At 39.8% G+C, this 24,988-nt stretch overlaps 1 protein-coding gene across 4 annotated transcripts in view; it reads left to right on the forward strand.

Moving 5' to 3' along the window:
* The first annotated feature begins 3,701 nt into the window (after positions 1-3,701).
* Positions 3,702-24,988, forward strand: part of SLC25A17 (solute carrier family 25 member 17) — a 52,684-nt gene continuing 31,397 nt past the window's right edge. For 2 of the 4 annotated variants that reach the window (XM_024737486.1, XM_024737488.1), the window contains exons 1-2: positions 3,702-3,862; positions 24,685-24,745. In XM_024737486.1, the coding sequence (XP_024593254.1) occupies positions 3,809-3,862; positions 24,685-24,745 (115 nt within the window). In that variant the 5' untranslated portion in view covers positions 3,702-3,808. Of the gene's footprint in view, positions 3,863-11,011; positions 11,238-21,424; positions 21,530-24,684; positions 24,746-24,988 lie in introns of those variants that run through there. The other 2 variants (XM_024737489.1, XM_024737490.1) reach the window with 2 other exon arrangements.

The following is a 24,988-nucleotide window of genomic DNA, read 5'->3' on the forward strand; positions in this document are numbered from 1 at the left end:
GGGGTTTAAAAAAAAAAAAAAGAAAAGAAAAAAAAAAACACATGGCGATCTTTGTTCCTGGCTGATTCACAGTGATCAATGGCATCATTATTTAAATAATAAATATATATATATATTTATTGGATATTTCTAGCTACGTTAAAAATAAAGTGTGGCTTCAAGACTGGATATTGACTCTTCCCACCACCACTCCCCTTTTTTTCAGCACATGTTCTAATTCTTTTATGTCTCTATATCATTAATCCTAAGGTATTTACTAAGCACAGTAGACTTTAGATTATACAGTGTTAACAAGGACCCCTAAAAATATATTAGCTTAAGTAAAATAGAGCTTTACATTTCTTCAGGTCGCAGTTCAGAGGTAAGCACTTGTGCCGTATTTAGAAGGGAGCTTCCATTGCTATGTTCAAAGGTGCTTGCTCTGGTGCTCATCTAGCCCCCCAAAACTGGAGAAGGCACCAGGGAAGTGTATGCTGAGATACTGATGCTAATCCATGGAAGTAACATTCTGTCCTCATATCCCATTGGTCATTTTTGTTTTGAGACAATATTTAGCTCCAAGTAAACCTAGAAAATATTCCATAGCTGTGTGGTCATGTGCCCAACAAAAATAATTACTACTACAGAGAAATGGAGAAAAGACCCAGAGTAACAACTAGCAATGTGCCACACTAGGAAATACTGGCCTAATGGGATAAGGGAGAAGCAGTATTTTAGAGATTTGCTCGTATCTAAAATTAATGCACCCAAGTAGGCACATACATCAGGTGAGTAGTAATCTGTGCCAAGCACTTTTATTCTGCAAGTACTGACTTGATTCTGGTAATGACCACAAGGGTGAGTACTCCTCCCCATTTTATATAGATGAGGAAACTGAAGCACTTACGTAAATTGTCCAAGATAACATAGTTGATTTGTGGAGCTGAGATTCTCATCAGGCGTGTGGCTTCAAATGTCTTGTTCCTAAATTCTATGCTCTGCTGCCTCCCCTCTGTGTACTAGGTTGCTTCTTGCAGAACTGTTCATTTAAGAAATTGAAAACTAAATGTACATTTGAAGGGCATTAGTTAAATAAGGCATAACATATCATTGGTGCTGACAATGCACCTCCACAGGGGTTTTTCCTAGTAGAAGTCTGATGGCATAATTGTGCTGTTAGTCCACTTGTGATGGGCCCTATTAGAGGGACAAGAAATAATTAGTTTTTAAAAGTTAGGTGCCGGGCTTCCCTGGTGGCGCAGTGGTTGAGAATCTGCCTGCTAATGCAAGGGACACGGGTTCGAGCCCTGGTCTGGGAGGATCCCACATGCTGCGGAGCAGCTAGGCCCGTGAGCCACAGCTACTGACCCTGCACGTCTGGAGCCTGTGCTCCGCAACAAGAGAGGCCGCGATAGTGAGAGGCCCTGGGCGCACAGCGATGACGAGTGGCCCTCGCTTGCCATAACTAGAGAAAGCCCTCGCACAGAAACGAAGACCCAACACAGCAAAAATAATGTTTGGCCGTAATTTAAAAAAATTAGTATGTACCAATATTTATAACCAATAAAGCATATTTTGGAGTGCATATATTTGGGGGTGCGTCGCCTAAAGTACATAGGAAAATATAGTTAAGGATAGCTGGTAAACTTCAAGAAGTCAAATCTAAACTGAGTAAGGCATGTCGTGTTGGCAAAAGTTTTAAAACTGGATTCTAAGTATTAGGTGGAACCAGAGTAGTAAGGAGGTAAATAGAATTAGCATAAACTCGTGTGTAAGTGCTATGAAATTCTAGGTATCTGGTATATAATCAGGATGTGCTTAAGCAGTTCACTCGCAGATCACGAGGACATTTTCAGGTTGCGGTGTAAGTAACCTGACCATATGGCAGTGTATAAACAAATAGGAAGGTAATCAGTTATGGCTAGGTTATTTTTAACTATTTTGTAATGACGGTATGGGTGTGAACAGAATGATGCTAAATTTTTAGTATATCGTTTATGTAGTGTGGGACTTAGTGCTTGTATAATTCAGGGAGCCCTGTTTAAGAAAAACAGTATATAATTAGGAATACTGAGATGTGAAAGTGAATGTTTAGAATGAGCAAAATGTTACTTTTAGAAATTGGAAATAAGCATCACAACTATAGAGATAGTTCCATTTAATAAATGATATACCTATGGAATTGCTACATTTTCTGCTGCCTACTCTGATTATATGACTTTTGTGTTTTCAATAGAATAGATAATTCCATCATGATCAAAATATTTTTATTTTTGATCAAAATATTTTTTGATAGCTGGGATGCAAAAGATTTAACACAGATGGACGTGCTGTCTGCTCTAGGTCATACCCGACACATGGTAATTCTGAAAAGTATTGTGTTCAATTACCATCATAAAGGGAAAGTATTTGTAAAGTGTGTTTATAAATCTGTATGCTACATAGTCCAGTTTTTTCTTGAGAGAGCTTCCAATTTAAGTAGGAGTCTGTGAGAACTGAGTCCTCTGGTTAAATTTTACAGCGGACAAGCTTCTATGTTCCACTGCCAGAATCCTATCTTCATTTGACTTTTGGACCTGCACCTCATGTCATGACCTTAGGGAGTGGTGGGAGTATTCCTGGAAGCGATTCCTAACATAGGATGCCTAGCAGTAACCTGTATTAATACATATAAATATCTCTAAATCCAACTGTGTGCCCGAACTTTCTTTTAACTTAACTGTCGTCACTGTAGCACCACTGTAAATGAAAGGGAGTTTAAGTGGAAAGGGATCTTAACCAATAGCATTTAAAATATTGTATGCAAGTTTTGTGAAAACATGACCAGGTAAACATTGTTGGGGCCCTTTCCTGGGAGTAAATGTGATAAAGGGCGTAAAGCACTGGGCCTGGCTGTAGCAAGCAATCAAGGACTATCAGCAAAGATATAAAAGTAAACTTAACTGGTACTGAAACAGACAGACGCACAAAGCTATGGTGCTCGAGTAATTGTGGGTGAGGGGTAGAATGTGATTTTTCTAGTTCTGTGTAGTTAGGGTTTTCGCTTTGTAACATGGAAAATTTTTTCCGATATTTTATAAAGCACGTCTACGTAAATTAAGTTTTCTAATCCTCACGGTATTAACACTTGTCATTCCACAAAGGAGGAAACCAAGAGGTCAAATGATTTTCCTGGGTGCCTACTAGTTTGTCCCCACCTCCATCTGATCATTTTGATTTCCTGAAGCTCAAGTTCTCTTCCCACCAGGGTTTTTCAGAGGGGAGAACCTTGCCCAATCAACATTTATTTCCTCTTGACCAAAATGTGACTAAAAATACTAGCGAGAGCAAATACGAGTAGAGTCTCAAAAGAGAAACAGGAAGATGAGTCCCCCATCTTGCTTGTCTCCATCTTGTCTTATGGAGAGAAGTGGAGAAAAATGAGGCTGTCCAAGTTTTCTGAAGTCTTCAGTGTTGCAGTAGGTGTGAAGTACGACTGGCCAGGTCCCGAGAACGTAGCGGAAGTCGAAGCTGACCCATCCCGTACTGAATTTCGGCCCGACCCACCGCTCCGCGTGGTAGGGACAGCACCGTGCTGCCCCGTCCCGCGCAAGGCCCGGGGACCAATCAGAGCCAAGGGGCGTTCCCAGTCCCGTCTTTCCCTCTTCCTTCCCCTGCGGCCTACGGCCGAGAGACTGGGCGGGCGCCCTGCGACCCGGAAGTAGTTCTGGAGGAGGTGGGCCTGAGGGGTTGGAGTTGGTGACGTTGCCGCCCGGGGCTCAGGTGCTCGTTACCGCCTGTTTGCGGCTCCTGCGAGAAAACTGTGGCCAGGTCTGCGGGAACCGCACCTATGGCTTCCGTGCTGTCCTACGAAAGCCTGGTACACGCCGTGGCGGGAGCCGTGGTGAGGCGGGATCTTTATGCCCGGGCCACTGCGGGGTGTGGGGCTTTTCTGGGGCCAGACCGGGATATGGCTGGGGGGTGGGGATGAGAAGCAGATCGTATCGTGACTGGAACATAGAGGAATGGAGCATAGGCGAAATGTTGCTGGAAGAATTTGGGGCGAGGCCCGACACTCACCCTCCGCCCCTGGCTACCGCTTTGACCTCTTACAGAATATCTGGGATGTAGGCAGCGGTGATCCCACACCGCCACAGGGAGTCAGGAAGAAGATCATTGCCGTTTTCTTTGCCTTCTGAAATTTAAAGGGCAGTCGTCCCCCTAAACCCACCCCACCGCACGCCCAAACTTTGTCTGACTGGGCCAGAGGAAAACCTAGGTGTGAAGCTGTGTTGCTGAATCACATTCTTAACTACAGCCTATTTTCACACACTTGCTGCAGACAAGTGGCAGTACCTAGCAGGGATATCTCTGGCCAATATCATTGGCAGGAGAAGATACTTTTTTTTTTTAATTAAATCAAGATTAGAGTCGCTGTCTACCACATATGTGGTTTACTCTGAGGAATGTGCTTGGTGCTTGGGCTTCTGGATTTCTCGCTTCCATTTGACACCACTCCCTTTTCCTTGAAACTTTTCACTCTTGGTTTGAGTAACTTCCTCTGTGGTTCTCGTCCTGTCTCTCTGCCTGCCCTTTCTCACATCCTTCTCTAGCTGTCAACACGCACGTGGAGTCACTGGGACTTCAGAGGAATATCACTGACTGAGTCCTCTTCTCCTAGGCCCCCAAAAGTGCACTGAGAGCTCATGTTCTGTGTAGGCTAATGGGAGTTGAACCCCAACTCGTCACTTGTTAGATGGGTGGCCTGTAAACCTCACTTTCCTAATCTGTAAAGTAGGGGTATTGACACCTACCTCACAGAGTTGTTACGTGAATTAGATGACACAATAGTTCATGGAAGTGCCTGATTCAGGAGTCCTGGTTCATTCAGTTAGATCAAGCTTTCAGCCAGTGTAAAGGCACTGAAATGGAAGTTTGTTTGATGTGCTCTAGGATAGGCATTGGAGGCCTGTGTGTCTGGCGTGGAGGGAACAAAGAGGCAAAATGGTTTCAGGAGACCAAATTGTGTAAGAATTTTAACTCTGAGTGTGAAAGACAGCTAACTAGCTATTAGAGCAAGTTCTTTTGAGCATGTAGCAACTTGCAGATGTACATTTTAAACGTGATCACCCTGGCTGCTCTGTTGAGAGTAGACTGTACGGGAGCAAGCGTGGAAGCAGGGAAACTGTCAAGGGACTAAGATGGTAGCAGTGAGGTTGTGAGAAGTGATCATGAACCTGGAATATATTTTGAGATAGAGCCACCAGGGTTTGATGGTAGATTGGATGTTGGGTGTAACACGATGCGAGTTGGTTGACTCCCAAGAGTTTGGGTCTTGAGCAACTGGAAGGATGATATTCCCATTTACTGAGATGGTGAAGACTGTAAAGGAGCAGCTTTTGGGGGAAAGATGAGAATGGTTTTGGATTTTGACTAGTTACGTTTGAAATGCCTAAGAATAGTCATGAGACTAGATGAGCTAACAAATGAGTGTGGACTGAGAGAAAAGTCTCAAAGATTTAGCCTTGAAACATGCCAACATTAAGAGGTTGGGGAAATGAGAGCACCAGCAAAGGAGACTAAGGAAGGGCCACTAGGGTAGGATGAAAACTAAGAGAATGTGGTGTTCTGAGAGTCGCATGGAGAAGGGTGTAGACCAACTAGGTCAGGTGCTGCTGGTGAGTCAGATAAGATGAGGACTGAGAATTAACCATTAGATTTATCAACATGATAAATCCAGTGGTTAATTGAGAGGACTTGTTTTGGTGTATTAGGGGGGAGAATAGTGCAACAAAGAGAAAATGGGAAGATGGGAAATGTTTGTTCTCCTTTCTCTCAATAAATGCCATTCATTCAACATCTTTACTGAGTGCTTTTTACGTGCCATGCACTGTTCTAGATGCTAGAAGTATAGTGGAGAACAAAGTCTTTTTCTTCATGAAGTTTGCATTCCAATGGAGAAGTCAGACAATAATTGAGTAAATCAAAAAATAAGTAATTTTAGATAGTTTTAAGTTTTATGAAAGAAAATAAGTGTTGGCAAACTTTTTCTTTAAGGAGGCAGATGGTAAATATATAGGTGTATCGTCTCTGGTGAAGCTGTTCAACCCTGCCACGATAGTTTGAAAGCAGCCATTGACAATAAGTAAATGAATGGGCAGAGCTGTGTTCCAATAAAATCTTATTTATGAAACCAGTCAGTGCATCAAGCTGGCCCTTGGTCTTAGTTTTCTGAGCCCTGCTATAGACAGTGATTGGGGGTAGAGGTGATACTATCTCTATTTAACCTGCAGAGACATTTCTATTTTTTTTCTCTCCTTGTTGCCTATTTTTCTCTTGTTAAAAGTTCTGCTTGAAATTATGCACCCTGAATTTGCAGTGGTTTTTCTTTCTCCCATAAGCTATGTTAGATTATCTAATAGATACACTTTTGTAAAAATAATTTTTTTTTCTCTTGCTTCCCTCGGGGCAGTACTGTTCCTGGCACATGTCTAAATGAGAAATTGCATTGTGTTTTGTTATTCTTTTGAATTTTCATGCCAAAGAGTGGTTCTCAAACTCTTTTTGTAAATTTTTGAGTTAAGGATACACCACACAACATGGACCCTGCTTTCTTCTGGTTGCTACCAAAGGAAAACAATTTTACCACAAAATGTCACTACATTTGATGAGACATTTGACGAGAAAAATGGCATTGCTTTTAATGGTATAGTACTGTGGTAATGAATGGCTCATGTTTAATTAAATGCCTTTGCCATGATGTTCAACCAAAGCTTTGAGATGATCCAGGAGAGCATAGTAGTTAAGAGCATTTGAATGCCTGACTGGAGCTAGGCAGCCTGGGTCGGAATCCTGACATAAACGTCAGGATTTGGTATAAACTCCAGAGTTGCCTGGAGTAATTAGTTGTGGCTTCTCCCCAAAAGATTGTTGGGTCATTGTTTAAGATGTTGATTTACAACCTTTTTTTTTTTTTTTTTTTGGTACGCGGGCCTCTCACTGTTGTGGCCTCTCCCGTTGCGGAGCACAGGCTCCGGACGCGCAGGCCCAGCGGCCATGGCTCACGGGCCCAGCTGCTCTGCGGCATGTGGGATCTTCCCGGACCGGGGCACGAACCCGTCTCCCCTGCATCAGCAGGCGGACTCTCAACCACTGCGCCACCAGGGAAGCCCCTACAACCTTTTTGAGTTGACATGTTTCATGTTTGCTTATTCACTTCTTTCCAGGTTCTACACTTTCTCACCCCAAGTGTGGTGTTATGTGTGCACACACACACAAACACACACACACTTTAAAAATTAAAATAAACAGATTAGTGATTTTGAGTGTTTTATGCTTCACTTTGGTATAAGTGCAGATAATCTCAAGTATTTGAAAATCAGAATTGTGCTGTTCCAGGAGAATGCTTTATCTCCAGTTGATGACTATTGTCTGATACAGTTAATGGCCTCGCATGTAAATACTTCTCAAAATTTTGAGTATAATTAGGTTTATAATTTTATATGTTTGGTTCTCAGATTAGCTTCCAAAGATAGATTTTATTTGTAGAAGTGTACATTTGTAATTAAAAGAGATTTTATTAGTCTAGAATTTGAAAAGTGAGATTGGTTGGAATTGTCTAGGGGGTTTAGATGCCAAAACAGACTTTGGAATTGTAATGATAATTATTAATCAGTAACTTTCAGGAGTCTTCTTTTTTCCCTATTGTTTATTTTTAAATTGTTTTTTAAATTTTAATTGCATAATTTGTTTTAAAAGAATTACATTTCATTGAATAAATGCTGACCATTAAAAAATTCAAGTCATACAGAAATATGAAAGAGTTCTTTCTCCTTCCACTCTACCTATTATTGTGCTGTGACTCAAATCCCAGACATACCTCTCCTTAGAACTGTGTAAGAAGGCTTATTCAGAGCACTTTTCTCCAGTTAGTATCAAAAGAGAAAATTAGGCCCAACTATCTGACTCTGTAGCTCATACTCATACACTTAACATTACAGTGGACTTTCTACCATATAGACTCACTACCTGCCTTTTAGAAGTAGAAACCAAGTAGAACTTGTTGATTTTCTGTACAAGGCCTTCTGGATATAAAGGTTATCAGTGGAAAAGTCCCTGTCCTCAGGAAGCTCTTCTTAGGTGTATAGTGGTGGTGTGGATAAGACCCCTGGTGGTACCTAGGAAGAAGTGGTGGGCTGCCCCTGTGAAGATAATGGGAAGCCCCCAAGGTTGACATATTACCAAGACTGTGCACAGTGGGAAGAGGTAAAGAAAATCAGGAAAAGGGAATGTTGCTGTGTGGCCCAAAACATCAGATATCCACTATATCATGTTGTTAAAAAGACTTGAAAAATCATTTGCTTTTTAATATAAAATATTCTATCATATGGGTATCCCATAATTTATGGACATTTGCGTTGTTTCTAGCTTTTCACTGTGGTAAATATTTAGTATAGATGTTAATGTGACCTCCCAGCACCCCATTATGAAGAAACTATGGGATTGCTTGGTTAAGTGACTTTCCTAATGTTACTCATTGATTTATAGATTAGAAACAAAAACCTAATTTTTCAGATTCAGTTTAGTTAACTCTGATTCTAATTTGTTAAATGCCAACAACCTCACAGGGTTCTGTGACTATTAATAAAATAACTTAATTAAAACAGCTTTTATACTATCTGACACATAATAGGGGCCCAATAAGTGAAAGCCATTAATATTTTTGTCCACAACTATATTTTCTAATTTTCTATGCATCCTAACTTGTTTGAGTTAGTTAATTTAATATTAGATTTAATAATAATATTTAGTACTTATAGAATTCCCTATCTTCTCACATCTGTTAACAACTTTGATAGGTAGGCAGTATAACAAGTGGTTAAAAGTATGGCCTCTGAAACCAGACTGCCTGAGTTCAAATCCCAGCTTTGCCACTTATCACATGTGTGACCTTGGGCATGTCTCTCAATCTCTCTTGCCGCAGTTTCCTCATCTATAAACTGGGGAAGATAATAGTACTCACTTCATAGGGTTGTTTCCGAGGCTCTTAGACAAGTATCTTTATTCTCATACAGAGACAAGAAAATGGAAACAGGTATGTTAAGTGTTTTTGCCAAGATTACCAGTAAGTTATTTGGTCATAGGCCTGGGGCAAGAACCCAGGTCTCCCTTCTCTGCTACTCTTCTGTTGCTATGCCTAGCTGCCTGTTCCTTCATACTTCTTGTCTCTTTTCCCCATCCCTTTGTTTAATTCAAAACTAGCCCCTGAATATCTTTAGATTTTCAGAAAAAAGTGACATTAAATATTACATATATACATGTATAATCAAACTGGAGGCATTTGGACATTAATTGTTCATCAGGAGCACTTTAAACCACATATCTAACAATTTAAATGTTAAGTTCTTTTTGGAAGGGTTTTCTTTTCCACAGCTGGCTCATCCAGACCCATAGTTTGAATCTAGTCAGATTCTCATAGAATTAGGTTAGTATACATCTGAGGGCGTTGTATTACTTTGGTTTAGAAACCTTAAAAGGAGGTAATTAGAAAAAGTCTTCATTGTCTTTACTTCCTTGCTGTTTTATTTCATTTAGGCTTCCACTAAATTATGATTGAATTCTTATATAGCTTTTAATCTTTAGGACTTCTTTGCCTCACTACTCATCATCCAAAACATATCTTGATATCTTGATAAACTTTTTTTCAAGACTTAGTTTTTTAGAGCAATTTTAGGTTCACAGCAAAATTGAGAGGAAGGTACAGAGATTTCCCGTGTATCTTCTGGGCACCCCCAGCACCCCCCTCCGGCCAATGCACAGCCTCCCTCATTATCAGTATCCCCCACCAGAGTGGTACGTTTGTTACAAATGATGAACCTACATTGGAACATCATAATCACCCAAAGTCCATAGTTTATATTGGGATTCATTCTTGGTATTGTACATTCTGTGGGTTTGGATAAATTTTATAATGACATGTATCCACAATTACATTATTATATGGACTATTTTCACTGCCCTAAAAATCCTCTGTGCTCTGCCTGTTCATCTCCCCCCCTCACCCCAATAAACTTTTTAGCTAATAGGGTCATTTCAGTTCAGTTCTCTTCATCTTAAAGGTTCTTATGTAGTCTTGATTGGAATTATTTTTCTAACTTTAATTTGCTTTGTGCCTGAGTAGTCTATGACTTAATTTTTTTTATTGAAGTAGAGTTGGTTTACAATGCTGTGCCAATCTCTGCTGTACAGCAGAGTGACTCAGTTATACACATAGAGACGTTCTTTTTGAAATATTCCTTTCCATTATGGTCTATCCCAGGAGACTGCATATAGTTTGCTGTGCTATACAGTAGCACCTTGTAGTTTATCCATTCTAAATGTAATAGTTTGCATCTACCAACCCCAAATTCCCAGCCCATCCCTTTCCCTTCCCTGCTCCCCCTTGGCAACCACAAATCTGTTCTCTGTGTTTGTGAGTCTGTTTCTGTTTTGTAGATAAGTTCATTTGTGCCATATTTTAGATTCCACATATAAGAGCTCTCATATGGTATTTATATGACTTAATCTTTTTAAAGGAACAAATATGGTAGAATAGCTGAAAAAGGGATTTGGAGTAAGACATAACTATCTGTGTCATCTTGGGTCATTTATGTTTTCTTTCTGAACCTGAGTTTTCTGAGCTATAAAATGAAAGCAATAACACTTTACTTACTGGGTTCTCTTGAGAAGCAAATGTGGTAACACTTGTGGAGTACCTATTACAATACCTGTAATAGTGTAGTAAGGCCATAATCATTCGTTTCTTTTTCAGAGATTTTTTTTTTTTTTTTTTTGCGGTACCCGGGCCTCTCACTGTTGTGGCCTCTCCCGTTGCGGAGCACAGGCTCCGGACGCACAGGTTCAGTGGCCATGGCTCACAGGCCCAGCCGCTCCATGGCATGTGGGATCTTCCCGAACCGGGGCACGAACCCGTGTCCCCTGCATCGGCGGGCAGACTCTCAACCACTGTGCCACCAGGAAAGCCCCTCAGAGATATTCTTGAAAATACAGTATTTGCACCCAATTTTAGAAATTCAGTGGAATTGAAATTTTCTCTCATCTTGTATAGTCAACTGTATCCATTCACTTGTAACAGATGATCTCGGCTTTTGCTCTAGATAAAATAGAGGCTACTTGGGATGAGCTTTCTAACGTTTCTGTTTTTTCTATTACAGAATCAACTGCAATTGTACCCAGTATTTCCTACATTGTGCTTATCTCAGGAAAAACAGATGTGGCTGGTCTCTGCTATCTTGATTGGGCCCCCCCTTCCCCCCCGCCCAACTTACACTACCCACAGTTATCTTTTGGGACTTTGCTCCATTCATTTTCACTTCTTTCCTATAGCTTTAATCTTTTTCCATTGTTTTTCCCTTCAGCCCTGACCTGTAACAAAACCATACCAATCGGGTCTACACACTGCCTTCTTAGGTGCCGCTCATTCTCCTTCCCTTTATGCTAAGTTTATTTAATGACTATCTGTACTTCCTGCCTCTCCTCCTCATCCTACTCTGATTGCTGGAACTGCTCTTCCATAGGCTATCACTGACTTTCTGCTGACTTAGTCTGCTGACTCTTTTTCCATTCTTATTTGATTCGACTTCTTTGTAGTATTTTACACTGTTGACCCTCCTGCCTTCTTGAAGCTCCTTCTGAAAGAGCAGTTATTATTTTTTTTAAAAAATTAATTTATTTATTTTTGGCTGCATTGGGTCTTCGTTGCTGCGCATAGGCTTTCTCCAGTTGTGACGAGCGGGGGCTACTCTTTGTTGCGATGTGCGGGCTTCTCACTGTGGTGGCTTCTTGTTGTGGAGCACGGGCTCTAGGTGCGTGGGCTTCAGTAGTTGTGACACATGTGCTCAGTAGTTGTGGCTTGCGGGCTCTAGAGCGCAGGCTCAGTAGTTGTGGCTCACAGGCTCTAGAGCGCAGGCTCATTAGTTGTGGCACACAGGCTTAGTTGCTCCGCGGCATGTGGGAATCTACCCGGACCAGGGCTCAAACCCGTGTCCCGTGCATTGGCAGGTGGATTCTTAACCAGTGTGCCACCAGGGAAGTCCCTTTATTTTTTACTAAATGACAGTTGCTCTTTTGGAAGGAGTGTAAGTAACCGTTGCTAATTTTAGGACCCTGATTAATATTGAGCCCCACTGCTAAAAAATGCTGTAAAAAGGATATATAGGAAGCAACATTTGTTGAATGCCAACTGTGTACTTGGAATGATGCTGGGTCTTTCCATAAGTTAATTCTCACTTCTCACAGCAACCTCCACATTTTTTATTGGTCCCCAAATTACAAATGGGAAGATTGAGGCATGGAGATTTGAAGTAATTTATTGTACAATATGTACTGTAGCTGGGACCAGAACCCCAGTTTATTTTATTCCAGGGCCCATGCTTTTTCCGTTGGGCACTCAGGTGTGTTATCTATTAAGCCTTTTGTTTAATTTGTGTATCTTTGAATGGGTATGAGAGTTAGCTTGTTTGTTGTATCAGGGGAAAGATTTACATTAACTCTGATTAGGTGAATAACATTTTTGAATGTGAAAGCCACAATAAGTGGCTTTCATCTTTGGAATTTCATTAGCTCCAGATCTACCACTGACCGTGTATTTTAGTTGATTTCTTTTAAAAATAATCTTCTGTCCAGTAATGCCATATACTCCATCAGGAGAAGCTGTACACTGATTTCAGTTGTGCTCCTGTGACTCAACCACCATTTCTGGACTCCTCTGGAAATTGACTTTGGAACTAGCATTGCATTTTTTTGGATTATTTTTCATCCTTCAAGGGTGAAGTAGCATTTTGGGAATGGTTGAATTTGGTTAGTAGGCCATCATTGTTCGTACTTAAAGGGCGTGATACTCTGCTTCTATATTTATGTGTGTCCCTGTCTGTCATTCCCATAAGATGGCACACGCTCACAGAACCAAGCCTTGACCAAGTTTGCCCTACTGCTTCCTTCTGACTTTGTGGTGTTGGGTGCTTCAGTTCAGTGTGTCTGTGTCAGCCAGATTAAAAGGTAGACTGAAAAAAAAAAAAGGTGGACTGGATATTTATTGACTGCATATTTATTTGGCTGCACTGGGTCGTAGTTGCAGCTCGTGGGATCTTCGTTGCTGGTGCAGGATCTTTTAGTTGTGGCATGCAGGATCTTTTAGTTGTGGCATGCGGGATCTTTTAGTTCTGACATGTAGGATCGAGCTCCCTGACCAGGGATCGAATCCGGGCCCCCTGCATTGGGAGCATGGAGTCCTAGCCATTGGACCACCAGTGAAGTCCCTGATTCTTTCTTTTATAGTTCTTTTTTAGTTCTTCTGGTAGATATCCCTTCTCCGTTTTCCTAGCCACCACTCAAAGTGATTCAAGGCCTTAGTATTTTAAGTCAGATGTACTTTGGTAAAGCAGTATTTGTATTTGTGCTCTGGTCTTTCAGGTTGAAAGCTTTTTTTTTTTTGTGGTATGCGGGCCTCTCACTGCTGTGGCCTCTCCCGTTGTGGAGCACAGGCTCTGGACGCACAGGCTCAGCAGCCATGGCTCACAGGCCCAGCCGCTCCGTGGCATGTGGGATCCTCCCGGACCGGGACACGAACCCGTGTCCCCTGCATCGGCAGGCGGACTCTCAACCACTGCGCCACCAGGGAAACCCTCAGGTTGAAAACTTTTAAGGTTCCTTGGATGGCTCCCTAAAAGGCCTTTGGTGTGTCTTTTAATCAGACACTTGTGTACAAAGGGCCTAATTTAAGATTTCTGGGTTTTTTTTCTCCCTGATTTTGTCATTTTCCTAATTTTCACATCCAGGTGAAATGGTAGCTATTTTATGTTTGTTCTGATTGCTTTTGTTTACTATTTGTTTCACTACAAAATTTTATAAATTTTTGGAGGCAGGGTGATTAAGTTAAGAATAAATTTCTTAGTTCACTTGTTAAATATCCAAGGAACATAGAAGAGAGGTGGTAGATGCTATGGGGTAATAGATTCAAAATGTGGGGCTTCCCTGGTGGTGCAGTGGTTGGGAGTCCGCCTGCCGATGCAAGGGACACGGGTTCGTGCCCCGGTTCGGGAAGATCCCACATGCCGCAGAGCGGCTGGGCCCGTGAGCCATGGCCGCTGAGCCTGCACATCCGGAGCCTGTGCTCCGCAGCGGGAGAGGCCACATCAGTGAGAGGCCCGCATACTGAAAAAAAAAAAAAAAAAAAAAAAAAAAGACAAAATGTGAATATGTTGCCAACCTGCCCGTATACAATCTTATGAAATAAGAACAAAATAGAATAAATAGCAAAGGAATAAACACACTCACAAATATTTTTAAATATTTATTTGCTAAGACTAGCAACAGTCCATTGTAAAATACCTAAAATGGGATTCCTGTTTCTAAGGAGCTTATCAAACTTTCTCCTGAAAACTTCCCTTTATAATTTAAAAAGATCTGTATAAAATATTTTTTAAAAAACAGTTACTTATTTTTTCTTAATTAATTAACTTTTGGCTGTTTTGGGTCTTCGTTTCTGTGCGAGGGCTTTCTCTAGTTGTGGCAAGCGGGGGCGACTCTTGATCGCAGTGCGCGGGCTCTCACCATCGCGGCTTCTCTTTTTGCGGAGCACAGGCTCCAGACACGCAGGCTCAGTAGTTGTGGCTCACGGGCCTAGTTGCTCCGCGGCATGTGGGATCTTCCCAGACCAGGGCTCGAACCCGTGTCCCCTGCATTAGCAGGCAGATTCTCAACCACTACGCCACCAGGGAAGCCCAAAACAGTTATTTCTTAAAAGCATTAATAAGGTGGCAGGAAGGTAAGGAACTTTCTCAACCACTACGCCACCAGGGAAGCCCAAAACAGTTATTTCTTAAAAGCATTAATAAGGTGACAGGAAGGTAAGGAACTTTCATTTAGAGAATGAGTGAAGTCAGGACCCAGAGTCACGGAGAGCAGTCTTTGCCCTGTAGGAATTGCTTAGCCAGGTAGACACAAGCTTTAGATTTGTAGCTTACAGAGATACAGGGAAGAAAAGAAAGAGTCCATTCTGTCCAAGATAAGTCCAGTGGGGATCACCGAATAAACCTGAAATCCCAAAGGAATGCGCTATAAAGGTAAATAGGAAATAAACTTACTCCTCCCCAGGAAAATCGGCTGGCTCCAACCTTGGCACTAATTTGAGAGAGGAAATCACCACTGACATTTTGAAGCCACAGGTCCTCCCTTAGGTTGCAGCCTGAATTCTCACTATTTGATTGGAAAACCTAAAGTGAGTAACTTAGAGCGATTCCAGGTTGGTGGGTCCCCAGAGTGCCTGGCAGAAATCCTTTCCAGAGGTACTTACCTTTATCAGGTCTAAAAAAAAGCCCAAAAATAAAATTTTAAGGGAAATGAGCAGCTCAATCCAAACTAACCAAACTAACAGAGAAACAAGGCAATGTGAACAAGTACAGTAGACAGGAGCAACAATCAGAAAATGGACTTCTCAGTCACAATCTAAAAAGCTATTTAGTCTGTATAAAAATTAAAAGGCTAGAAAATATGTGCAAAGAACAAGAAACTAACATTGGCCAAGCAGATTTGAAAATTAACCATGTAGAATATTTAGAAATAGAAAGTAAAATAATTGAAATTTAAAAATTGATTGTGTGATAGTCATGGGAACACTAAATATTGATTTAAGCAAAAATCAAAACTCTTAGAGGGCTGGCAGAAGAAGCAGAGGGGAATATGAGAGCTAAATTCTTACCCTCCGTAATAGAAGGTGAATAATGTCTAAAATAGATTAATCAAAAGATACCAGGATATTTTAAAGTTATATGGAGATGTGTAAATTACAAAAGATACAGCTAAAAGAAAATACTTTCCTCTGGGGAGGAAGATTGTATAAAATGGGCAGGAACTACTTATTTTGTCATTTATATTACATGACTTTTTAAAGTATATGCATGCTCTGCTTTGATCAAATAAACATTTAAAATTAAAATATTTAATGCATAGCTATGAATTGATCATTGTTGAAGCTGAGTGATGGGTTCAAATTCAAGCGTTTTTATACCATATTAGACACAGCTGAAAGTAGAATTAGTGAGCTAAAGGATAATTTAGCTGAAACCTGATTCTCACTTGCAATGATTGTAGTCAGGAAACTGGAATGTTTTCTACATTTTGCTGAGAGAAAATGACATCCTACCTAGAATGCTATGTCCAGTGAAAAGTTTAAAAACATACACGAAATAGAGATATTTTCAGATCATCAAAAGCAGTTTGCCACTAGCAAGATCCTCACTTGGAGAAATTCTAAACCTAATGAATATTTTTAGAATTGATAAGTTAGGAATATATGTTGTAATTACTAGATAGCTTGTAAAAGAATTAGGAACTATAACTTAAAATTTATTGGAAACTCTAGTCAAATAAGAAAGCAGTAAAGGGCAGAAAAAGCAACATAGAGCATGTATGACACATAGCACAAAATAAGATGACAACTGGGAATTCCCTGGTAGTCCAGTGGTTAGGACACTGAGCTTTCACTGCTGTGGCCTGGGTTTGATCCCTGATCGGGGAATTAAGATCCCACAAGCCACATGGCATGGCTATAAAAAAGATGACAACTATAAATCCAAATAAATGTTAATGAACTAAGTGTTTCAGTTAAAAGAAATTGTGCTAGATTGGTTTTCAAAAGATATGTCTTTTATAAAAGATATGTCTAAAGAAAAGGATACAGAAAGTTTGAAAGTAAAAATGTGAGAAAAGACATGCTAGACAAATACTAAGCCAAAACTGTTAACATCAGACAAAATAGACTTTACAGTAATGTCACTACTAGAGATCAAGAGAATGACATCATAGAGAAAAAGGCTCAGTGTGTCAGGAAAATAAAGGAGTTTTAAGTTTGTGTTCATCTAATAATATAGTCTCAATATCTTTAAAGCAAAAATTAATAAAACTTTAAGAGGAAGTATCCAACCCGTCATCGAAGTGGTAGATTTTAATATATCCTTCAGTAATTGGTAGAACAAGAAAGGAGGGAAAAAATATAGAAGATTGAATATGTATTTAACAAACGACCTAATAGATACATACAGAACATTGTACCCAACAACTGCAAAATACACATTATTTTCAAGCCAAACATGGAAAAGTTATGAAAACTGACGATTTACTGGGCTGTAAAGCAAAACTTAAATTTTGAAGAAGTTTTAAAATAGTACAGAATGCTTGAAACAGTGCAATTAAGCTAGCAACCAGTAACAAGGTAACTTTAGAATATAAATATATATATATACATATATATATAAAACATATGTTTGAGCATTAAACACATTACTGAATGATCTATGGGTTAAAGAAGAAGAAATCATAATGGAAATAAGAATGCATTTAAAACTGAGTGATAACACAGATGGTGCATACTACAACTTGTAGCTATACTGAAAATAAGTCATCACTGAAAAAAATTAAAATACCTAAGTAAGTGGGAAGGCATCCTCTGAATAAGTGGATTGGAGGCCAAGATTGTTAAGATGGCAATACTCCCTAAAAGGATCTACAGATTCAGTGTACTCCCTATTAAAATACCAATTTGCTTTCTTGCAGAAATTGATAAGATGGTCCTGAAGCATATATGAAAATGCAAGGGATCCAGAATAGCCAAAAAAATCTTGAAAAAAAAAGTTGGAGGACTCATACTTCCCAATTTCAAAACTTAGTACAGAGCTACAGTAATCAAGAGACTGGTACTGGCATAAGGATAGACAGGTAGATCAACAACAGAATTGAGAGTCCAAAAAATAAACCTACAAATTTGTGTTCAAGGATGCCAAGGAACATCAATGGGGAAAGAACAGTCTCCAATAAATTGAGCAGGGACAACTGGACATCCACATGCAACAAAATGAAGTTGGACCCCTACTTCCCATCATACACAAAAATTTACTCAAAATGAGCCACAGACCTAAATGTAAGAACTAAAACTACAAAACTCTTAGATGAAAACATTGGCATAAATCTTTACGACCTTGGATTAGGCAGTGGTTTCTTAGATATAATGCCAAAAGCACAAGTAATAAAAGAAAAAAATATATAAATTGGACTTGATAAAAATTAAAACTTTTTGTGCTTCAGATACTATCAAGAAAGTGAAGACAACAGAATGGAGAATACATTTGTAAGTCATTTATCTGATACAGCGTCTGGTATCCAGAATATGTAAAGTCTGCTTACAACTCAGTAATAGAAAGGCAAATAGCCCAATTAAAAAATGCACAAGGGATATGAATAGACGTTTCTCCTGTGAAGTTATATGAGTGGCCAATAAACACATGAAAAAATGCTGGATGGCATTAGTTATCAGAGAACTGCAAATCATAACGACAATGAGATGCTATTTCACACCCACTAGGGTGGCTATAATCAAAAAGCACAGGTATGACAAATATTGAAAGGATATGGAGAAATTTGAAACCTTGTTTTGCTGGTGGGAATATAAAATTACGTAGTCACTGTGGAAAACAGTTTGGTAGTTCCTCAAAATGTCAAACATAGAACCATATGATCAATTCTCTCCACTCCTAGAGAACTGAAGACGTCCATATAAAAACTTGTTACAGGAATGTTCGTAGCAGCATTTTTCATAAAGCCAAAGAGTGGAAACAACCCAAATCCATCAACAGATGAGTGGATAAACAAAATGTGATATATCCATATAATAGAATATTTTTCAACCATAATATAGAACGAAGTTCTGGTTTGATAACATAGATGAGTTTTTTTGTTTTTTGTATTTAGATATTTATTTATTTATTTGGCTGCACTGGGTCTTAGTTGAGACATGTGGGATCTTCGTTGGGATCCTTAGTTGAGGCATGTGGGCTCTTAGTTGTGGAATGTGGGATATAGTTCCCTGACCAGGGATCAAACCTGGGCCCCCTGCATTGGGAGCATGGAGTCTTAGTCACTGGACCACTAGGGAAGTCCCCGTGGATGAGCCTTGAAAGAAGCCAGCCACAAAAGATCATGTGTTATTTGGTTCCATTTACATGAAATGTGCAGAAGAGGCAAAATAGAGACAGAAAATAGATTAGTGGTTGCCAGGGTGTGGGAGGAAGAGAATGGAGAGTGACTGCTAATTGGGTATGGATTTTCTTTTAAGGTGATAAAAATGTTCTGGAGGGGCTTCCCTGGTGGCGCAGTGGTTGAGAGTCCGCCTGCCGATGCAGGGGACACGGGTTCGTGCCCCGGTTCGGGAAGATCCCACATGCCGTGGAGCGGCTGGGCTCGTGGGCCATGGCCGCTGAGCCTGCGCGTCCGGAGCCTGTGCTCTGCAACGGATGTTCTGGAGTTGGTAGTGGTGAATGTTGTTCAACTTTGTGAATATATGAAAAATCACTGAGTTGTAAAGAAAGAAACTTGTCAGATACAGCTCAAGTACCTCGAGGGAAATGAGTAGCATTTAAATCAAGTTTGAAAAAGAACTTTCAAAACTAAACTGAACTGTACAATTTAAAATGGTTAATTTCAAAACTAAAACTAACACGTACTTATTGTTTACAAATAATAATTATACAGAGATGCATCACAAGAGAAATGGAAGCCACCTTTAATTCCTTCCTCTCCTTGTATAGTCCCTGTTAAGAATTTCTCGGATTTTGTGTGTGTGTGTGTGTGTGTTTGTATTGTGTATACTTTTACAATTAGAAGAGAAAAATGAAAAGTCACTTATATCTTGATTGCAAAAAGGTTGAGAACTTAGGTAGAACAGTGAACAGTAGAACTTGGAGTTGAAGAGGGCTAGGTTCTAACTCCGCCTCTGCCACTCTGGCTTTAGGCAGACCTCTTAACAACCCTGTCCAAGACTTCTCAGTTCACAGGGGAAGGGTCTGCACTGCTAGGTTATCTCTGAAGGCTTTTCCAGCTCCAGGTGCCAGTGCGGTGTAGGAATTCATTTGCTTTCCCAGCACCAAATGGTTAAATGCCAGAAGGGGATGGTAGAATGTTGTGACTAAAAATGTTTGATTTTGGTGAGATACAAGAAGGTTGTTTCTCTGGAAATAGAGTCTTTTAAATTGTAATTGTTGTCAGCAATAGAACTCCCACTCAGATGGTTAGAATTCTGTGGGACTCAAAATAATGGGTTGATTGGTATGCCTCTCTGGCACAACAGTATTGTACCTTGTAGTTACCTTCTTACTAGTTTTTGCCTTCTAATTTTATATAACAGGCAGTCCTAGAGAAAAAAAACAACACTGAGTATTTATGAAAAGAGGAATTTAATTCAAATTGAATTAAACTGAATCATCTGAAAACTCATATGATTGTATAGCTTAGCATAAGACTTGCATGTATAATAAATATTTTCCTTCAGGTAACAGCTGCTTACGAAAATAGTCATCTGTGTGTTTGCTTGGTCAGGAGACAAATATAGCAAATCCCCAATGTACAGAATAGCTATGTTCTAAATTTACCTTTAGCATTTGCAATACACTTTCTCATAGATATTAAGTTTATTTGTAGGTGGATACAGTCATACATTTATTAACAAGTTCAGGGCTTATGCTATGCCAGGCTCTCTGCTGGGTTTCCAGACTAGTCCATAAAAAAAAATTTTTTTTTGACACATAAAGTAGGTCCCATATTACTATATTGCCTTTATTTTAAAGCTAATTTTTAGTTCTATATTAGTACATTTTTAAGTTTTAATTACAACACTTGTTAAGTATGGACTCTGGAGCCAGACGGACTACGTTCAAATACTGATTTTGCCACCTGCAAAGTGTATGACTTGAGAAAAGTTGCAAAACCTCTTAGTATCTTTTTCCTCATCTATAAAATGGAGAGAATAATAGTACTTACCTCATATGGTTGTTGTGAGGATTAAATTTTTTTTTAAATTGAGAGGTAACTCACATAACAAAATTAACCATTTTAAATTGTACAGTTCAGTGGTATTTAGTCTGTTCACAATGTTGTGCAACCATTACCTCTATCTCATTACAAAGCGTTTTGAATAGATAAACAAAATGTTATATTATACATACAAGGGAATTTTACTCGGCCATAAAAAAGAAAGAAGAACTGATACACACTACAAAGTGGATAAGCTTTGAAAACACTGTGCCGAGTGAAAGAAGCCAGACACAAGAGGTCACATCTTGCACGATTGTTTTTATATGAGATGTCCAGAATATGTACATCTGTAGAGACAGAAAGCAGATTAGTGGCTGTCAGGGCTGAGTGGAGGGGGAAGTGGGGCATATGCCTGCTTAACAGGCACAGGGTTGTCTTCGGGGTGATGAAAATATTCTGGAACGTGATACAAGTGGTGGTTACACAATATTATGAATGTACTTACTAAATGTCACTGAATGGTGTACTTTCAAGTTGTCGATTTTATGTTATGGGAATTCCACTTCAGTTAAAAAAATAATAATAACAAAGCCCCTTGATCACTTAGACTCGCAAAAAAAATCCTCTCAATGAACACCAACGAGGCTGCTTAACCCTATGGGTTTCTACTCTTCTTTGTGGCCCCAAGGAGGTTCAGCTAATCATTTAAAGGGTACGTGTTATATTTTATTTTAAAAATTTAAAAATATTTTATATTTTAGTTAACAGTTCTAGGTATTTTGTAGTGTGTGGTGTATGCCAGCATATTGCTGGCAGTGGAAACCCCCACTTCACCCTTACATCTTTACCTCTCACATTTAAACTTAGGTTTTTTGCCAAAACCTAGAATAAATTCATGTGTGTATGTGTATATCCTCTTCTTAAATAGGGTAAAACTAGTAAGCTTTTTATTTCCTTGCCACTGCGCGCCCCTCCCCCTGCCTGTACTTGTTTACTGCTGGCAGCTTCCAGGAATTGTGGTATAAAGGTGGCATGCGTTCTGGCAAGGTGTGACAGTGGCTAGGTCTCAGCGTTTCTGCTCACCTCAGGCAAGTTCAGGTTTCCATATTCACAGTCACTGCCTGGGATGGGGACTGCCTGGCTGTGGTTGTCACGGTACCAGCTAGTCAACCAGAAAGTCACGCCAGAGCTCCCTTCTGCTTCCCCCGGCTGGTCCCCACCATTTGTAGTAATCCTGTTTTATTAGTTTTCTATTGCTGTTGTAACAGGTTACCAGATTGAATGGTTTAAAACAACACAAGTTTAATATCTGTAGGTCAGAAGTCTGATGTACAGCTCACTGAGCTAAAATTAAGGTGTCAACTGGGTCATGTTCCTTTCTGGAGGCCCTTAGGAGAAAATCCATTTCCTTTTTCTGGCTTCTAGAGGCTGCCCACATTCCTTGGCTAGTGGCCCCTTTGTCCATCTTAAAGCCAGCCGTGATGGGTTGAGTCCTCCATTGCCTCACTCCCACCTACTCTTCCACTTTTTATTTTATTTTTTTTGGCTGCGTTGGGTCTTGGTTGCTGTGCACGGGCTTTCTCTAGTTGCAGCGAGTGGGGGCTACTCTTCATGGCGGTGCGTGGGCTTCTCTTTGTGGTGGCTTCTCGTTGAAGGGCACGGGCTCTAGGTGTGTGGGCTCAGTAGTTGTGGCTCACGGGCTCAGTAATTGTGGCTCATGGGCTCTAGAGCGTAGGTTCCGTAGTTGTGCCGCACGGGCTTAGTTGCTCCACGGCATGTGGGATCTTCCCAGACCAGGGCTCGAACCCATGTCCTCTGCATTGGCAGGCGGATTCTTAACCACTGTGCCACCAGGGAAGACCTACTTTTCCACTTTTAAGGACCCTTATGATTACGTTGGGCCCACTCAGAAAATCCAGACTAAGCTCCCTATTTTAAGATCAGCCAATTAGCAACCTGCCATGTAATGTAACATGTTCACAAGTACTGTGGATTAGAATGTGTTCATCTTTCAGGGGGCCATTTTTCTGCCTGCCATAGCTATTGTCTGTGCATTTCGGTCTGTGATTTCTTCTTTCAGAACAGCCTCACTCTGCTATCCTTTTAATTTCTGGTCCACCATTCAGACCCCTTTTGTTTTTCTACACAACACTTTTATATATAAATCTTCTCTTTCATTATTAGTGATTGGAATGGGGAGGAGGCAATGGTAGGTTTTCAGTTCACCATCTAGATCCAGTCTTTCCAGTACTAATACAATTTTAAGTGTTTTTTATTTTTACAGATTTGAGTTTTTTACGCTAGTCCTTGAGGAGGTAATAGATCTTTGAGCTCTTTGGACAGACTGTTCTCTTTATCTTGGTGTAAAATGTACTTTAAGATTTCAAGGTAGGTAGGGCAGGGTCTTCTAAGTTAGGAAACTTCAGGTGTCTATTTAAAGCTGACAGGGAAGAGGGATGGAGGTAATCCAATTGTTTGAAAAAGTAGTTTCCAGGCAGGACTTTTCTGCATAGGTGTGCTAGTACCACGTGATAGGAAGTAAAGGCCTTAATAACCTTGATAAGCGTTCTCCAGCTTTGCAGCCCCCATTTTTCTTGGAAATTGCCTGTAAGGTGAGCAAGGATGCCAGAAGAATAGATTTGTAGACTGTAAACCTTTACAAATCCAGTGTTTCTTGAAATATTAAGTATTATCTAGTTCTTACTAGGAAAGATCATTTATGTGGGAGCCATCTAAATTGTATAAATAACTGAAAGTAGAGTGAATTTAATAAACATTTATTTAAGAATCTGTGGTATACCGCGAGATAAATGGATATTCTTACAATCCGGTGGAAGAGTTAGGTTTCACTGCAATATGAGTGCTCTAAGAGACATATAAACAAGTGCTGTGGGAACACAGAGGAACCTGATGGGTAGGGGTGGTAACATTTAATCTGAGTTTCAAAGAGTAACTAATAGGACAATACAGTGTTCTTCCTTGTCAAACAGGCTGATCTATTTAAATAGATAAGAGACCTAGCACATTTTTGTTCTTATCTATGAAGTTGACCTAGTTTCCCATTGTTATCATGATAAAAATATGTATGTTACTGTTATTCTATCAGTAGCTTAAAACTTGACCTTATGCCTGAGAATATATACCACTGGGCCTGCACTTAGGTTGAGAACCATAAACCCACCTGGAGATATCATGCATATAATTTTATCCCTAACTAATACTTGTGGTTTTTATCTGTCACAGGGCCTTATGAATGAAAAGACTGGTTGTTGGCTTCTTCTTTTTTTCCAGTGATAATTTTTGTCGTGTTATCTTGGATAAATTATTTATAGAATTTTTAGCAAAGATGTTGTCCCTCTTTTTTAAAACACAAGCAAACAGAACTGTTTTAAAGAACAATATGATTTTTAACCCCCTTTTACTTTGTGGTGAATATATTGATTAAGCAGAGAGTATAGAAATACATATCTGTTTGATCACTAGATTTTTTGGTTTCTGGGGGTATCAGAGGAGAGCATAGGAGCGGTAGCTGACCAGTAAAAGGTTAAAAATCCATTTACCTGCTGTCTTTGACATGTGTCCTAGGTTGTAAATCCCTAAGTTTGTCATCTCCAGGGACCCACTACAGTTTCTTTTTCAATATCAGAGAGAAAGAGATTTCTTCTGGAAAATTAAATATGTCTGTTCAAGTATATAACTACAGAAGTTTGAACACTAATGATCCCAATAGATAAAAATATTCTGTATATTTGTTCACTGAAAATTTCATCTGACCCATTGATAATAATGAACTTTTTGTTCATTTAAAAGTTGTGGCTCATTATTTTTGTGATACTGTAATGGCTAAAGGCTTTTCAAACTTTTCAGGGAAGCATGACAGCAATGACAGTATTTTTTCCCTTGGATACAGCTCGACTTCGACTTCAAGGTAAGTATCTTATTGTCATCATATTCCTGTTCATTTGGTATCAGGAAGCAAACATACTTCTCTACTAAGTTCTAAGTTAACATAGGATTTCCCATTTCATTAGAAATCTGTTGTCCATTTTCACTAACTTTAAATACTTTTATTTTTGATGTTTGTGAATGAGTCATAGCCTCAGCCATTTTCTAATCTGAGAGACCTGAGTGGGCTTGCATTAGTAATTTTGAATCATAACAGTTCATTCTA

The sequence above is a fragment of the Neophocaena asiaeorientalis genome, unplaced genomic scaffold (assembly GCF_003031525.2).
Source record: "Neophocaena asiaeorientalis asiaeorientalis breed wild unplaced genomic scaffold, Neophocaena_asiaeorientalis_V1.1 scaffold242, whole genome shotgun sequence".
Taxonomy (NCBI): Eukaryota; Metazoa; Chordata; class Mammalia; order Artiodactyla; family Phocoenidae; genus Neophocaena; species Neophocaena asiaeorientalis.